The 18,696-nt window shown below is 52.8% G+C and overlaps 1 protein-coding gene across 1 annotated transcript in view; it reads left to right on the forward strand.

Moving 5' to 3' along the window:
- The window catches only part of LOC140427364 (regulator of G-protein signaling protein-like), a 520,007-nt gene that overhangs the window by 105,901 nt on the left and 395,410 nt on the right, over positions 1-18,696 (forward strand). The window contains exon 9 of the mRNA XM_072512913.1: positions 12,936-13,019. Within this exon, the coding sequence (XP_072369014.1) occupies positions 12,936-13,019 (84 nt within the window). The remainder of the gene's footprint in view (positions 1-12,935; positions 13,020-18,696) is intronic.

Below are 18,696 nucleotides of genomic sequence, written 5' to 3' on the forward strand. Positions count from 1 at the left end.
CTGATGGGCCGAGTTCACGACGGCGCGGTTCACTTGTGAATTAAAAAATCGTGAATCCAGGCTGCTGAGGGAGAGAGAGAAGAGGTAGGACACACAGAGGAATAACTGTGAGCTGCCAGGCCGGACACTGGAAGGAGGTGGTAAGTGATGGAGGAAAGGGCCAAGTGACCCCCCAAGGGACTGGGGCAGTGTTCAGTCATGGACTGCCTTTACCGCGGCTTGCAAGGCAGCCATCTTGCTGTGCACCCCACTGATCACCCACCTTGGCCCCTGATTCTGCAGAGTGACACCGGCCATATGGGTGCCCTCAACCCCCCCCACCCCTGCATCAAACCCTCTGCCATACACTCCCCCCATCTGACCGCAATCCACTGGCAGGGCATTTGGTGGCCCACACAAGGCAATGGCAACAGTAGCCCCTACGGAGGCGCGGGCGGGGGGCATGGAGCATACCGCTGGAAAGGGCAGCACCAGCTGACGGTACCCTGGCATCAGGGATGGACGCCAGGGCCAGAGCCCCCACGGTGGCGGGCAACAATGGGGCCAGAGGTGCAGAGCCCACAGTACCAACCAGGGCCACCATGTAGCCCATTGGACCTGGATGAGCAAGGGGGTATGCACCATGCTAACATTCAGGCTTTCACCCCCTGCAAACAGTGGATATTTCAATACAACCAGCAATGGTTGCCTTCCTGCTGGTCGCCGCAGCCCTGGGGGATGCCCTGCGGCTGTATGAGCTGGCGCTGCTCGAGGAGGAAGCTGCCGTAGCGGAGTGTGTAGCAGTGGAGTGTGCCGCAGAGGGACAGCAGGCAGCTGCTCAGGATGGAGGGCGAGTCGCCTAACAGGCCGAGGAGGAGTAAGTGCCACAGTGGCGCCGTGTGAGGCCTTGTGTGTACCGGCACCACCTGTCATTTGCTGATCTGCCTGACCGGGCATGCCATTGAAGACTGCGGCTGAGCAGGGGGACTGTGCGACATATCTGCCAGATCATGGCAACCTTGAACCACGGGGGTATGGAGGAGGACACCCGCTCCCGGTGGCCGTCAAGGTGACGGTCGCCCTGCATTTTTACCGGCTCAATACATCCACTTCCAATGTGGACTGAGCCCACGAGAATGCCCAGGCAGCGGTGTTCGCTGCCATTGATGGGACGCCCCGGGTTTGTGGGGGTGATCGACAGGATGCATGTCACCCTACAAGCACCTGAAGGTGACAGGCCACTCTACACCAACTGAAAGGGGTTCCACTTAATAAAAGTGCAGTTGATATGTGACCATCAACTGCGTATGATACACCTCTGTGCCCTATACACGGGCACGGCGCCTTCATCCTGGCACACTCAACGATTCTTGACATGTTCGAGACGCCCCCGCCCCCCGCTGGGTTGGGGGATTGTCTCCTGGGTGACGGGTTATCCGCTGCGGTTGTGGCGCTGACGCCTATCTGGAGTCCAAAGACCGACGTGGAGACCCGCTACAATGACACCCATATAGCAACTAGGAGTGTGATTGAGCGGTGCTTCGGCCTCCTGAAGATGCGGTTCACGTGCCTGGACCGCTCTGGAGGGACCCTCCAGTATGATGCTGACAGGGTTGGCCACATCATAGCGGCCTGCTGCGTCCTCCACAACATCGTGCAGCAGAGGGGCCTCATGCTGGAGGAGGAGGAGGAACACCCGGCCTCGCCTGACGAGGAGGATGCATGGGAGGGTGAAGTTGGCAGGGACATAGGGTCCAGGCAGGCATGGAAGGCCACACGACGTGTGCGCCAGGGCAAATGTGAATGGGACGCTCTGATCGCCTCCAGGTTCACCGACTAGGGGTGGGGGGGGGAAAACTAGCCCGAGGCACGGTCACCCGCCCGCCTGCAACCCCGTCTGTGATACAGACCTGCCACAGGTGGTGGACCTGGATTGGGGATGGCCCATGGGATGGGGGATGATGACAACCCGCTCTGTGATGAGCTCTGGTGCTCTGCATCATTTGACAACGTCTGACTCCTGCCCATGGTAGCACTTTCCACCTGGGTGATCCCTGCATACGAACAGGTCATTCCGTCACACAGTCCCATTGGATCACTGGGATGACGGTGGTGGGGATGGTCGGAGGGTGGGGAGCATGGGCCACCCACAACTTCCACCCATCCCCTCCCCGTACCCCATCTCTGGCCAGCTCAGGCCAGCCCACCCCTCACACCCATCAGACAGAGCACCGGGACAGGTTGTAACAGTGGTAACAGGTGCTTAATGTGCACAAATACATCCGGGTTTGTGCTCTGGCCCCAATAACTAAGCTGTACCCTGCACCCGTGTCAACTTAACTGGTGTCTAACTTTCTGGCCTTATGGGCCCTAACGCCATGCCTAATTGGATCCCCAGACGGTACATCAGGAGTGGAGACGGCCTGCTGTGATTCCCGCCCTGTGACCTGGGTCCCCAGGCGGGCGTCTTCTGGGGTAACCAGGCTGCTGCGCGGGTGTCCCAGGTGGCATGGCGCCGCCTTGTTCCGCCCACTGCCCACAGAGACACCAGGGACAGGAGGGGTGGGAGTCCGAGGTGCTGTGGTATTCCGACACCTCCCCTGCGGGAGTCACCGGTATGGGCCCCATCACCTCCTCCTCCCTCGGGGTGCCAGATGGCTCCCGGGCTACTCCATGGGATGAGGGTGCAAGTGGAGATATCTCCCGAGGTTCCCTTGCCACCTGGCGCTGCCAGTCCTGGAGGCCTGCTCTGGTCTCGACCAGGGTCTGCACACTCGCGGCCATGGAGCACATCTCCGACAGAGACTGCGCCACATCACGCTGCGACTGTGCCAGCATCTTCTGGGTTTGTGTCACATCAGCCACTAACTGCGCCATCTCCCTCTGGGACACGGCCACCTCCCTCTATGTCTGTGCCACATTGGCCAGCGCCTGGGCAATGCCACCGACGTCCCCAGCAATGGCCTGCTGTGACTGGGCCACGCTCGGAAGCACCGCTGCGATGTCAAGGTGGCTCTAGGATATGGCTGCCTGTGATGCGGCAACCCTGTCCCGGGCTTCGTCCAGCACCTGCACAAAATGCCCCAGGCCTCGGACATCCTGATCCATAACCAAAACTGTTGCCCCCATTGCCTCCACCGCGGATGCCACCTGTGCAATCGATGGGACTGACCGTTCCAGAAGCCCGAAACCTGTCTGGACAGCAGGGTTCGGCCTGCCCTCCGACCTTCCGCCCCTCGGGTATTCCTATCTCTACCTATTGTACCGGCAGGAGCCTCTTCACTAAAGTGCCCAACTCAGGTGAGTGTCTCTGGGATGGTGGAGGGTGTTGGAGACAGGTGTGACGGAAAGTCAGTGTCATCCTCCGACCCAAACTCCACGGTCTGCAAAGTCTCGGGCAGAGGGCTGCCATCCAAACTGATCTCGTCGCTGCTCGACTAACGGCGGGGATAGGGGCCTCCTCCGGCTGTGGCACTGGCTGGGGGCAGGGGATACCGGACGGACCGGCCCCTTCTCCAGCAACTCCTGCATCACACAAGACAAGACGCATGATTAAACTACGGGTCGGTGGGTGGTAGGGGTGAGCCTGTGGGTGGAAGTGTGGGTTGGTGAGGGCGGGGGCGGTGTAGGGTGAAGGGATGGGGTGGTGTAGGGGTGAGGGTGGTGTGGAGGTGGTGTTGGGCGTGGGTTGACACATGTGTCATGGGGAACTGCAACAAAACCTGGTCTCACTCCCTTGCCCACAGCCGCCCTCCACCTCGGCGACCTCCCTTTCCTCCAGGCCACCGACCACATCCAGGACCCTCTGGTCTACCAAGGTGAGGGGCCACAGGTCCGGCAGTCCCCCTCTTGTCTACTCCCGCTCCTGGCAGTTGTGGGCGGTCTTCTCGTGGGGAGGAGTGCGGAAACAGAAAATGATAGTGTTAGACAGTCCGACATAAAAAAGACCAGTTTATTCCCATTCTTTGTTTCCTGTCTGCCAAACAGTTTTCTATCCATCTCGATGCACCACCCCTAATTGCGCTTCAATTTTACACGCTAATCTCTTCTGTGAGACTTTGTCGAAAGCATTCTGAAAGTCCAAATAAACCACATCCACTGGCTTCCCTTCTTCAATTCGACAAGTGACATCCAAGAAGAATCCCTGTAGATTTGTTAGGCATGGTCTCAGGATAGGATGATGACTAAGTCAGCCATGCTCCCGGGCTTTTATATTGGATGTCTTCAGGAAGTCTGAACTTGTTTTTTTGGTGAAACAGTGTTTTCTTTTAAAAAAATATATATTTATTAAAGTTCTTTAACACAATTTTTCTCCCTTACAAACAATAACCCCCATAACAAAAAAAAACAAAACGAGAAATCGCGCAGAGCAAGATATATACATGGCAAAATGATATATTTACACAGCTTTGTACACTGGCCCTCACCCGTACGTGCCAGTTTCCCCAACCCTTCATGTTATCTCTTGCTCATCCACACTCCCAGGCAGTCCCCCCTTCCCCCCGCCCCCCCCCTCCCCCCCCTCCCAGGATGTCCCCTCCACCCCCCCCTCCAAGGTTGCTGCTGCTGCTGACCGACCTTCCTCTAACGCTCCGCGAGATAGTCTAGGAACGATTGCCACCGCCTGTAGAACCCCTGCGCAGACCCTCTCAAGGCGAACTTAATCCTCTCCAACTTTATGAACCCAGCCATATCATTTATCCAGGCCTCCAGGCTGGGGGGCTTCGCCTCCTTCCACATTAGCAAGATCCTTCGCCGGGCTACTAGGGACGCAAAGGCCAGAATGCCGGCCTCTTTCGCCTCCTGCTCTCCCGGTTCGTCCACTACTCCAAATATTGCTAGCCCCCAGCTTGGCTTGACCCGGACTTTCACCACCTGAGATATTGCTTCCGCCACTCCTCTCCAGAACCCCTCCAGTGCCGGGCATGACCAAAACATATGGACATGGTTCGCCTGGCTCCCTGAGCACCTTCCACATCTGTCCTCTACCCCAAAGAACCTACTCAACCTCGCCCCCGTCAAGTGCGCTCTGTGGACCACCTTAAATTGTATCAGGCTGAGCCTGGCACACAAGGAGGAGGAATTAACCCTCCCTAGGGCATCAGCCCACAGACCTTCCTCGATCTCCTCCCCCAGCTCCTCCTCCCATTTTCCCTTCAACTCTTCTACCAGTGCTTCCCCCTCTTCTTTCAACTCCTGGTGTATTTCCGACACCTTGCCCTCCCCGACCCATACACCCGAGATCACCCTATCTTGAACTTCTTGTGCCGGGAGCAACGGGAATTCCCTCACCTGTCGCCTCACAAAAGCCCTCACCTGCATATATCTCAAGGCATTTTCCGGGGGTGACTCGAACTTCTCCTCCAGTGCCCCTAGGCTCGCAAACGTCCCGTCGATGAACAGGTCCCCCTTTCTTCCAATCCCCGCCCGATGCCAGCTCTGGAACCCCCCCGTCCATTTTCCCCGGGACAAACCGGTGGTTACCCCTGATCGGGGACCACACCGATGCTCCCATTGGACCCCGGTGCCGTCTCCACTGGCCCCAGATCCTTAGCGTTGCCGCCACCACCGAGCTCGTGGTATACTTTGTCGGCGAGAGCGGCAGCGGTGCCGTCACCAACGCCCCCAGGCCCGTTCCTTTACAGGACGCCATCTCCATCCTCTTCAATGCTGCCCCCTCTCCCTCCATAACCCACTTGCGGATCATCGCCACATTTGCTGCCCAGTAGTAGCTCCCCAGGTTTGGCAGCGCCAACCCTCCTCTGCGTATCTCCTGTCCACTCTCAAAATCTCCCCCACTAACCTCTCCCTTTCCATACCCTCTGTCTTCTCCCTCTGAGCCCTAATGGAAATTAGTTCTCCCCTGATCACCGCCTTCAACGCCTCCCATACCACCCCCACCCGCACCTCCCCGTTGTCGTTGGCCTCCAAGTACCTTTCGATACACCCCCTCACCTTCCCACACACCACCTCGTCCGCCAGCAGTCCCACATCCAGCCGCCACAACGGGCGTTGGTCCCTCTCCTCTCCCAGCTCCAGTTCCACCCAGTGCGGGGCATGGTCCGAAACGGCTATAGCCGAATACTCCGCCCCGTCCACCCTCTGGATGAGCGCCCTACCCAGAACGAAGAAATCTATCCGGGAGTAGGCTTTGTGTACATGGGAGAAGAAAGAAAATTCCCTGGCCTGCGGCCTTGCAAACCGCCATGGGTCCACTCCCCCCATCTGATCCATAAACCCCCTAAGTACCTTGGCCGCCGCCGGCCTCTTTCCAGTCCTTGATTTGGAGCCGTCCAGTGCTGGATCCAACACTGTATTGAAGTCCCCTCCCATTATCAGGCCTCCTATTTCCAGGTCCGGAATGCGCCCCAACATGCGCTTTATGAATCCTGCATCATCCCAGTTCGGGGCGTATACGTTTACCAACACCACCCACGTCCCTTGCAGCCTACCGCTCACCATTACATATCGCCCTCCATTGTCCGCTACAATAGTCTTGGCCTCAAATGACACCCGCTTTCCCACCAATATTGCCACCCCTCTATTCTTTGCGTCCAGTCCCGAGTGGAATACCTGTCCTACCCATCCCTTTCTTAGCCTGACCTGGTCCGTCACCTTCAGGTGTGTCTCTTGGAGCATGGCCACGTCCGCCTTCAGTCCCTTTAAGTGCGCGAACACTCGAGCCCTCTTCACCGTCCCATTCAGGCCCCTCACATTCCACGTTATCAGCCGGATTGGAGGGGCTCTCACCCCCCCACACCCCGCCGACTAGCCATCTCCTTTTCTGGGCCAGTCCCGTGTCCACGCCTCCCTCATCCTCCAGTCCCCCAGAGGGGGGACCCCCGTCCCGACCACCTCTTCTGTGTCCCATTCCCTTTCGGCCAGTGCAGCAGCAACCCTTTTCCCCCCCCCCCCCGCTAGACCCCTGTCTAGCTTTTTTGCTCCCCCATGTCACTCCCGTAAGTCAGCTGACGCCTGCTGACCCCGGCTTCCCCCGCCGTCCCATTGACCTCCCCGCGTGGGAGTCTCCCAATCCATATGCATTCCTTCGTTCCCCTTCCCGCCTTTCTTCCCGCGCGCAGGAAAAAACCCCGCGCTTTCCAAAGCCCGCTCCGCCCCCTCTGGCGCAGCTCCTGTCGCGGCCTTGTCTCTCTCCCCCAGCCCATGTAACATTTCCTGCGCGTGATTGACCCCCTATATACAACAACCATCACACATCAAACCCCAAAACATCCCCCCCACCCTCACAAACCCTCAGAGTCCAACTTTTCGGCTTGTACAAATGTCCATGCCTCTTCAGGTGTTTCAAAGTAGTAGTGTTGGCCCTTGTATGTGACCCACAGTCGCGCTGGCTGCAGCATTCCGAATTTCACTTCTTTCCGGTACAACGCCGCTTTGGCCCGGTTGAAACCCGCTCTCCGCTTTGCAACCTCCGTGCTCCAGTCCGGGTATATTCGGATCTCTGCATTGTCCCACTTACTGCTCCGCTCCTTCTTGGTCCATCTCAGGACTCACTCTCTGTCCGTGAACCGGTGGAACCTCACCACCATCGCCCTTGGTGGCTCATTTGCCTGGGGCTTCTTCGCCAGCACCCGATGTGCCCCGTCCAACTCCAGCGGCCTCGAAGGGGCCTTCGTGCCCATCATCGTCTCGAGCATCGTGTTCGCGTATGCCCCGGCATCAGCCCCCTCCACTCCCTCAGGGAGACCCAGGATTCGCAGATTCTTTCTCCTCGACCTGTTCTCCAGGTCTTCGAGTCTTCCCGCCCACCTCTTGTGTAGCGCCTCGTTCTGCTCCACTCTCACCGCCAGGCCCACGAGCTCGTCCTCGTTCTGACTGACTCTTTTCTGTACCTCCTGGACCTTAGCTTCGTGGGCCTTCTGCGTGATCCCAAGTCCTTCAATTGCCGAAAGCATAGGCGCCAACATCTCTTTGCGCATCTCCTCGCGCTGCTCCTCGAAGCAGCGCTTGATGAACTCCTGCAGCTCCCCTTTGTCCCTGGCCGCCGCCATTTTGTTTTCTTTCCCTCGCTTCTCCCGTTTCTCCAGTGCCGCTCCTTTGGCCGTTACACTTCTGGTCCATTTCATAGAAGTTGGCAGTGTTTGTTTCACCAGTCTGCCCCAAAAAGTCTATGGAAACTCCTGAAAAAGGTCTGAGAGTCGGTTCCAGACGGGAGCTGCCGAATGCGCGACCTACTCCTCCATGGCCGCCACCAGAAGCCTCGTCCCCGCCTCTTCAATGGCCTTGGTAGGTTCTTTCACAATTGTTCCCTCTGCTGCTAGAATTCACCTTTGATAGAGTCAAGTCAGATTGCAGCTTTAAGCTTGCCCTTCCCCCGCCCGCATGCTGGAAGGGGCCTCTGTCTATTGCTGCAGCTCAAGCCAAATCCTTCACTGTTTCTGCCGGGTCTGGCAGCCAAAAGACACAACATTCCTGGGGGACACCGTCAGGGGAATGCTGCAGTCTTCTTCCCACACCGGGAAATGTCAAACAAATGCCGTGGGGGCCCTGTAAAAGAGCCCAAAAGTCCGTTCCAAGCGGGAGCTGCCGAATATGCGACCTAGCTCTGCATAGCCGCACCCGGAAGTCTCGGACAGTGTGTTTTCGATGACAAGTTGTTGTTCCGCGTATTTGGCGAGAGGAAGAAACCTGTTGAAGTTGTTCATTATCCTTGAGGGCTCATACATTCCAGGTTCCAAAATTCCGTTTAACTTTGGTTTTCCTTGACAGAGGGTAGATCCAGTTCCAGTGACAAAGGAAGCTCCACGACTGGTGATCTCCCTACTGCTGCATCCTTCATCCACCGTCGTAGTGTTTGATACCATACGAGTAACTGCTGCCTGATCCGCCATGGAATACTTGTTTTGGATTGCACTTTGTACGGTTCCTCCCCTCTGAGCTTACCATCATCGGAGGGCCTGCCAGGAGTTTAAGACTCCCAATGGCTTGCTCTTGCAATCAACGGAAGGTTCAAGCACCTTTACCACAGCAAAGTGGCAATCCAAGGAAAGGCCTGGCTCAATAGATTGTAACTTTTATTTTTTATATCGAGACATGGATGAATAGAGTCACAGGACTGCTGATTAACTTTAAACAAGAAACTGAAACATTTATTAAACATGAAAATGTAACTGTATTTAATTTAACTCCTTCACCCCACCTATATCTTCACAAATGTACACACATTTTAAGGGTAACACGAGTTGCAAAATGTCTTAAATCCTAACGTTGCCAGTCAGTACACAGTCCGTGTAAATCAGTGGGAGACCAGTGGTCAGACACACTACACTCTGAAACCAGGTGGCAGACACGGCCCAACACAACTTCTGTGAATTTCTTTTTAAAACATTTTTATTTGGGTTTTGGTATATAACACAAATATAAGTATGAACATCAGTAGGAGATAAACTAAAACTAAAACTATTTACACATAGATCGGCTTCAACTATTTACAATACATACATCACAGGTTCCTTTTTTCCCCTCCTTACAGTGTTTGCAGTAGCGATTTTGTTTCCTGCGTTTCGCTTCCCACCGGTTTTCTCTTTGTTTTTCTTCCCTTTGGTTCAGGTTGTTGCACCTGCACCCCCCCCCTGTGTCTCCTGGTTCTCTTGTTGGGCTTGGCTGAGTTCCTTGTTCTCCTGACCCCCTTCCTTGCCGTGTCGCGGCTACTCCCTCCTGTTCTTTGGCTTCCTAGTTGTTGGCTACAAACAGGTCTTGGAACAACTGGGTGAATGGCTCCCACGTTTTGTGGAAGCCTTCTTCCAATCCCAGGATGGCGAATTTAATTTTCTCCACCAGGACAAATTCCGATAGGTTGGCCAGCCAGTCTGCAGCTTTGGATGGTGCTGCTGATTGCCAGCCAAGCAGGATTCTCCGGCGTGCGATTAGCGAGGAAAAGGAAAGTGCGCCAACCCTCCTCCCAGTGAAGAGATCTGGTTGTTCTGGTACCCCAAAGACTCCCACTGTCAGGCATGGCTCCACCTTGGGCATTGTCTCGGAGAAGGCTGCCCAGAACCCAGTGAGTCTAGGGCATGACCAGATCGAGTGGGTGTGGTTGGCCGGGCCTCCTTGGCACCGTTCACATTTGTACTCCATCTCCGGGAAGAACCTGCTCATTCGGGTTCTGGTTAAGTGGGCTCTGTGTACCACTTTTGAACTGCATTAGGCTTAGCCTTGCGCAAGTAGAGGTGGAGTTGACCCTGTGCAGTGCTTCGCTCCAGAGACCCCACCCAAAGTCCTTCTCCCACTCATGAATACCCCCCAGATACTGATCTCACTGTATTCAAGCTTCCACACCAACTCTCAGGTCCCAGACATACCATCAGAACACCACTGCCCCACAGGCTGTCTTGTGGTCTCACCAACCTTGGGATTACTTCAGATGTCTTGTATCTCGCTCGTCAACTCCACCAGGTCTGCACCTTGTAGCTCCATCTTTAACCTGGAGCAGCTCTCTGCCCTTCCTTTAATTTCAGGGAACAATGCCTTGTTCAGTTTCCAATTCCTGTATCCCTTTGACATCGGCCTTCCTGGGATTTCTCTTTTCATTCCCTGGTGTCGAGAATTTTCTGTTCTTTAGCTTGTGGGATTTGATTTCTGCCCCTTACTCCATTGTCCTGCCACTCTGCTGGCAGTTTCTGTGAGGGCTGCTTTCTTCTCAGCTTCGTTCCAACTGCTTCTGGGTCCAGCTTAAAACTCAACTCAAAAGTTAGTTCTGAGCAACAAGGGGCCACCTTGGTTGCTAAGTAACAGCCTAGTCTTTCTTTAACCCTGTTTATGCTCACGTCATAAACCCTTAATTACAACCCAGGCGCAGTTTCAAATGAAACCCAAATCCACAGACATGTAGACACCTTTAACATGAATCTAATTAATGTTTTAACCCTTCGAGAGAAACACAAAATTTCACTTGCTTAAAGCAATACCTCATTTCTAATACCCAGAAATACAAATATAGATGACTTAAAACTGCCTCTGTTTCCTGATACCCATTATACTATACCTCCTCCAAGTATACTTTAGTATATTAAAGATATTCAACTAATTTTTGAACTATTTACATTGCATTTCTGTAACTCTCATTTACTGTTACAAATCGTGCCCAATTCCTTCTCAGATGAACATAAGAAAGAGGAGCAGGAGTAGATTCATGGCCGGTTGATACAATTAAATACGATCATGGTTCATCTTGGTCTTCAACTCCATTTTCCCACCCGCTCCACATCTCCCTTAATTGCTTTAGGCCGACCCAGTTAACTGAGTCATTTGAAGCTGTTGTGTCACATCAGATTGTAGGGTGATTTGGCTCTCTAAGTTCAGCCTGCCTCTCGTACTCACTGCTTGAAGTCATCTTTTGTCTGTAATTAAACTCGAGAGCTTTTCATCACAAACTCCAATGACACTGTGGTCAGGAATAGGTTAATCTTTCAATTGCTGCAAAAACTAGCTCAGTGATATCGGTTGGTAAGAAATGGTTTGACAGATTCCCCTGGTCTTTGGGACCTCTGATTAAATCACACTCACTCGATGACAAGGTTTTTCTTTGGAATAAAGGATGTGTTGACACTTTTATGGACATTCTAATAGGCTACAGTAGCCTTTTCCAATCCCTGTCTCTAGAGGACACTGTTATCGACAGGTCATAGGAAGTAAAAGAATGAACTAACCTGGTCCTTCTGCTCCTTGACATGGACGCTTGCTTGATACCGGACAAAGTGTTCTTCCAGAACACCCAGTGTAGACTTCTCCGTGGGCCTTCGAGACCTTCCAATGGGTGGGGTCGAGGCATTCCCCAGCCATTCGCTGACAGCCCACAGCCGCCTGCAGATTTCACAGCAGCATGGGGTGGCCTTAATAATAATCTTTATTGTCACAAGTAGGCTTACATTAACACTGCAATGAAGTTACTGTGAAAAGTCTCTAGTCGCCACATTCCGGCGCTGGTACACGGTGCAAGAATTCAGAATGTCTAATTCACCTAACAAGCACGTCTTTCGCGACATGTGGGAGGAAACCGGAGCACCCGGAGGAAACCCACGCAGGCACGGCGAGAACGGGCAGACTCCGCACAGACAGTGAACCAAGCCGGGAATCGAACCTGGAACCCTGGCGCTGTGAAGCAGCAGTGCTAACCACTGTGCTACCCCAGTGATGGGAGTAGAAAAACCTGTGCTGGGAAGCAGAAAAATCCCACCCATTGTTGCAGTCCCTTTCTTAGATATGTTTGTATATTCTTCCATCCACCAGGTTTTATTGCACTTTCCTGCCAGGTTCTTGTGAATGGCACCAACCGTTTGTGAGACTGGTATCACCAGCACTGCTATCAGTGGTTGCATGGCCCATCTTATCTTTGGAGACTATAGTCTGATGCACGTGGTTACTTCAAACGGATTTATTAACGCCACAGAGTAAATGTGTTTCTTGTAAGTCCAAACTATTCCATCTTCTCTCCTGAGTATCTTGCACATGGCTGTTGATATCACTGTTACAGCATGATGGACATCTCTCAATATCGTAACTATTCCAATAATTGTGATCTGAGATTGTTGGCTTCAGGAGGTTGTCAAGGGGCAAGTTGAAAGAGGAGGTGTTGTCCTTTACACTGCTGAGAGGGGAGACGGACATGTGTTTGATGGTGGCATCACATTGGAGACAGCAGAACTGAGGGAGGATGATCTATGTCAACCAGAGGCTGGTGGCGTGGAAGATGAGAACTAGGGGAACCCAATCATTGGTCTGGCTAGGAGGGAGGAGGTTCGGAAGAGGGAGATTTATTCTGAATGGAGCCCGTGATGTGCCTTGCATTTCTGTGTGCTATAAATACCCAGGCAAGTCATGCACACACTGAACCAGCAATCATTCACAATTGGTTGTTTTATGTGAACTCAGAGTTATGAAATGATTCCAGTGACTGTGCTGTGACTTTGTCCAATATTCTTTCGCGTCTTTTGCAGAGGAGTTCCCGACACTCAGGTTCACTTTGACAAAAGGGATCCAGCTACTGATACCTCTCGAGAAAGAGGAAAACCCTTCTGTAGGTAAGACCTGACCTTAAACTGGCCCCAATTGGACTGTCATTATATTTTGATGTTTATAGAGGCAGGAATCTCAACTGGGAATGGAAACCGAGACTGTGGAAAACTCCCAGCAGGCCCGGCAGCATCTGAGGAGTGAGAAACAGAATTAACGTTTCGCGTCCAATCTGACTCTTCTTCAGAACTCCCAAGAGCTGAGTTGTGAACAAGAGTCAGATTGGAATCAAAGCTCTGTTTCTCTCTCCACAGATGCTGCCAGAGCAGCTGAGTTTTTCCAGCACTTTCTGTCTTTATTTCAGATTTCCAGCAGCCAGAGTATTTTGCTTTTGTTTTATTCCCTGCTTAGGACCTACTCGTTCACCTGTCCGCATGTGTCCATGCGTGTGTGTGTCTATGTGCCTGTGCGCATGTGTGCATGTGCATTGGCATGCACATGAAATGAAATGATAAATCGCTTATTGTCACAAGTGGGCTTCAAATGAAGTTACTGTGAAAATCTCCCAAGTGTGAAAGCCACATGTGTGAGTGTGTGTGTGTGTGTACATCCAATTGCCTCCTGGCAGCGCATCCCAAATCCTTACCACTCTCTGCTTAACAAAACAATCCTCGTATCTGCATTGCTCTTTGCCAATTAACTTTACATTTTGCCCACGCCGTTCTCGATTTTTCTACAAGGGAACACTTCCTCCCTATCTATTCTGTCTAGATAGAACCCGAGTGATTTTGGATACCTTCTCAACCATCTCTTTTCTGAGGAAAACAGTTCCAACTTCTGCAATCTACCTATTGACCTAATATTCCTGATCCCTGGAAACCATTCTCCTGAATCTTTTCTGCACTCCCTCCAATGCTTTCCCATCTTTCCTCAACTGTGATACCCAGAACTCAACATAACACTCTCATTGAGACCAGACCAGTGCATTATAAAGATTAACCATAATGGCTTTACTTGTCTATTCTTTGGCTCTAATTATAAAACCCATATATCTTTTTTTTTAAATAAAATATTTTATTGAAAATTTTTGGTCAACCAACACAGTACATTGTGCATCCTTTACACAATATTATAACAACACAAATAACAATGACCTATTTTATAAACAGAAAATGAATAAATAATAAATAACAAAAATGAAAACTAACCCTAATTGGCAACTGCCTTATCACAAGTAACACTCTCCAAAAATATAATTTAACAGTCCAATATATAATTATCTGTAGCAACGACCTATACATATTATACAGTATATATTAACAACCCTGAGAGTCCTTCTGGTTCCTCCTCCACCCCCCCCCCCCCCCCATCCTGGGCTGCTGCTGCTGCCTTCTTTTTTCCATTCCATCTATCTTTCTGCGAGGTATTCGACGAACGGTTGCCACCGCCTGGTGAACCCTTGAGCCGACCCCCTTAGAACGAACTTAATCCGCTCTAGCTTTATAAACCCTGCCATGTCATTTATCCAGGTCTCCACCCCCGGGGGCTTGGCTTCTTTCCACATTAGCAATATCCTGCGCCGGGCTACTAGGGACGCAAAGGCCAAAACATCGGCCTCTCTCGCCTCCTGCACTCCCGGCTCTTGTGTAACCCCAAATATAGCCAACCCCCAGCTTGGTTCGACCCGGACCCCCACTACTTTTGAAAGCACCTTTGTCACCCCCCATCCAAAACCCCTGTAGTGCCGGGCATGACCAAAACATATGGGTATGATTCGCTGAGCTTCTCGAGCACCTCGCACACCTATCCTCCACCCCAAAAAATTTACTGAGCCGTGCTCCAGTCATATGCGCCCTGTGTAATACCTTAAACTGAATCAGGCTTAGCCTGGCACACGAGGACGATGAGTTTACCCTGCTTAGGGCATCTGCCCACAGCCCCTCCTCGATCTCCTCCCCCAGCTCTTCTTCCCATTTCCCTTTTAGTTCATCTACCATAGTCTCCCCTTCATCCCTCATTTCCCTATATATGACACCTTACCATCCCCCACCCATGTCTTTGAGATCACTCTGTCCTGCACCTCTTGTGTCGGGAGCTGTGGGAATTCCCTCACCTGTTGCCTCGCAAAAGCCCTCAGTTGCCTATACCTGAATGCATTCTCTTGGGGCAACCCATATTTCTCGGTCAGCGCTCCCAGACTCGCGAACTTCCCATCCACAAACAGATCTTTCAGTTGCGTTATTCCTGCTCTTTGCCACATTCCATATCCCCCATCTATTCCCCCCGGGGCAAACCTATGGTTGTTTCTTATCGGTGACCCCCCCAAGGCTCCAGTCTTTCCGCTATGCCGTCTCCACTGTCCCCAAATCTTCAGTGTAGCCACCACCACCGGGCTTGTGGTGTAGTTCCTCGGTGAGAACGGCAATGGGGCTGTCACCATAGCCTGTAGGCTAGTCCCCCTACAGGACGCCCTCTCCAATCTCTTCCACGCCGCTCCCTCCTCCTCTCCCATCCACTTACTCACCATTGAAATATTAGCGGCCCAATAATACTCACTTAGGCTCGGTAGTGCCAGCCCCCCCCTATCCCTGCTACGCTGTAAGAATCCCTTCCTCACTCTCGGGGTCTTCCCGGCCCACACAAAACCCATGATGCTCTTTTCAATCCTTTTAAAAAAAGCCTTCGTGATCACCACCGGGAGGCACTGAAACACAAAGAGGAATCTCGGGAGGACCACCATCTTAACCGCCTGCACCCTCCTTGCCAGTGACAGGGATACCATATCCCATCTCTTGAAATCCTCCTCCATTTGTTCCACCAACCGCGTTAAATTTAACCTATGCAATGTGCCCCAATTCTTGGCTATCTGGATCCCCAGGTAACAAAAGTCCCTTGTTACCTTCCTCAACGGTAGGTCCTCTATTTCTCTACTCTGCTCCCCTGGATGCACCACAAACAACTCACTTTTCCCCATGTTCAATTTATACCCTGAAAAATCCCCAAACTCCCCAAGTATCCGCATTATTTCTGGCATCCCCTCCGCCGGGTCTGCCACATATAGTAACAAATCGTCCGCATACAAAGATACCCGGTGTTCTTCTCCTCCTCTAAGTACTCCCCTCCACTTCTTGGAACCCCTCAACGCTATCGCCAGGGGCTCAATCGCCAGTGCAAACAATAATGGGGACAGAGGGCATCCCTGCCTTGTCCCTCTATGAGCCGAAAATATGCAGATCCCCGTCCATTCGTGACCACGCTCCCACGCTCGCCATCGGGGCCCTATACAACAGCTGCACCCATCTAACATACCCCTCTCCAAAACCAAATCTCCTCAACACCTCCCACAAATAATCCCACTCCACTCTATCAAATGCTTTCTCGGCATCCATCGCCACTACTATCTCCGTTTCCCCCTCTGGTGGGGGCATCATCATTACCCCTAACAGCCTCCGTATATTCGTGTTCAGCTGTCTCCCCTTCACAAACCCAGTTTGGTCCTCGTGGACCACCCCCGGGACACATTCCTCTATTCTCATTGCCATTACCTTGGCCAGGATCTTGGCATCTACATTTAGGAGGGAAATAGGTCTATAGGACCCGGGTCCTTTTCCTTCTTTAAGAGAAGCGATATCGTTGCTTCAGACATAGTCGGGGGCAGTTGTCCCCTTTCCTTTGCCTCATTAAAGGTCCTCGTCAATACCGGGGCGAGCAAGTCCACATATTTTCTATAGAATTCGACTGGGAATCCATCCGGTCCCGGGGCCTTTCCCGCCTGCATGCTCCTAATTCCTTTCACCACTTCTTCTACCTCGATCTGTGCTCCCAGTCCCACCCTTTCCTGCTCTTCCACCTTGGGAAATTCCAGCCGATCCAAAAAGCCCATCATTCTCTCCCTCCCATCCGGGGGTTGAGCTTCATATAATTTTTTATAAAATGTCTTGAACACTCCATTCACTCTCTCCGCTCCCCGCTCCATCTCTCCTTCCTCATCCCTCACTCCCCCTATTTCCCTCGCTGCTCCCCTTTTCCTCAATTGGTGTGCCAGCAACCTGCTCGCCTTCTCCCCATATTCGTACTGTACACCCTGTGCCTTCCTCCATTGTGCCTCTGCAGTGCCCGTAGTCAGCAAGCCAAATTCTACATGTAGCCTTTGCCTTTCCCTGTACAGTCCCTCCTCCGGTGCTTCCGCATATTGTCTGTCCACCCTCAAAAGTTCTTGCAGCAACCGCTCCCGTTCCTTACTCTCCTGTTTCCCTTTATGTGCCCTTATTGATATCAGCTCCCCTCTAACCACCGCCTTCAGCGCCTCCCAGACCGCTCCCACCTGGACCTCCCCATTATTGAGTTCCAAGTACTTTTCAATGCACCCCCTTACCCTTAGACAGACCCCCTCATCTGCCATTAGTCCCATGTCCATTCTCCAGGGTGGGCGCCCTCCTGTTTCCTCCCCTATCTCCAAGTCTACCCAGTGTGGAGCGTGATCCGAAATGGCTATAGCCGTATACTCCGTTCCCCTCACCTTCGGGATCAACGCCCTTCCCAGCACAAAAAAGTCTATTCGCGAGTAGACTTTATGGACATAGGAGAAAAACGAGAACTCCTTACTCCTAGGTCTGCTAAATCTCCACGGGTCTACACCTCCCATCTGCTCCATAAAACCTTTAAGTACCTTGGCTGCTGCCGGCCTCCTTCCAGTCCTGGACTTCGACCTATCCAGCCCTGGTTCCAACACCGTATTAAAATCTCCCCCCATTATCAGCTTTCCCATCTCTAGGTCCGGAATGCATCCTAGCATCCGCCTCATAAAATTGGCATCATCCCAGTTCGGGGCATATACGTTTACCAAAACCACCGTCTCCCCCTGTAGTTTGCCACTCACCATCACGTATCTGCCCCCGTTATCCGCCACTATAGTCTTTGCCTCGAACATTACCCGCATCCCCACTAATATAGCCACCCCCCTGTTTTTCGCATCTAGCCCCGAACGGAACACCTGCCCCACCCATCCTTTGCGTAGCCTAACCTGGTCTATCAGTTTCAGGTGCGTTTCCTGTAACATAACCACATCTGCCTTAAGTTTCTTAAGGTGTGCGAGTACCCGTGCCCTCTTTATCAGCCCGTTCAGCCCTCTCACGTTCCACGTGATCAGCCGGGTTGGGGGGCTTCCTACCCCCCCCTTGTCGATTAGCCATCCCCTTTTTCCAGCTCCTCACCCGGTTCCCACGCAGCTGTATCTCCCCCAGGCGGTGCCCCCCCGCCCATCCCCTCCCATACCAGCTCCCCCCTCTCCCCAGCAGCAGCAACCCAGTAATTCCCCCCTCGCACCCCCCCCCCCCCCCCCGCTAGATCCCCCGCTAGCGTAATTACTCCCCCCATGTTGCTCCCAGAAGTCAGCAAACTCTGGCCGACCTCGGCTTCCCCCCGTGACCTCGGCTCGCACCGTGCGACGCCCCTTCCTTCCTGCTTCTCTATTCCCGCCATGATTATCATAGCGCGGGAACCAAGCCCGCGCTTCTCCCTTGGTCCCGCCCCCAATGGCCAACGCCCCATCTCCTCCACCTCCCCTCCTCCCCCCATCACCACCTGTGGAAGAGAGAAAAGTTACCACATCGCAGGATTAGTACATAAAACTCCTCTTTCCCCCCTTTTTAACCCCCCTCTTCGCCCCCCACATTCGCCCCACCACTTTGTTCAAATGTTCTTTTTAATAACCCGCTCATTCCAGTTTTTCTTCCACAATAAAAG

Source organism: Scyliorhinus torazame, chromosome 7 (genome assembly GCF_047496885.1).
Source record: "Scyliorhinus torazame isolate Kashiwa2021f chromosome 7, sScyTor2.1, whole genome shotgun sequence".
NCBI lineage: Eukaryota > Metazoa > Chordata > Chondrichthyes > Carcharhiniformes > Scyliorhinidae > Scyliorhinus > Scyliorhinus torazame.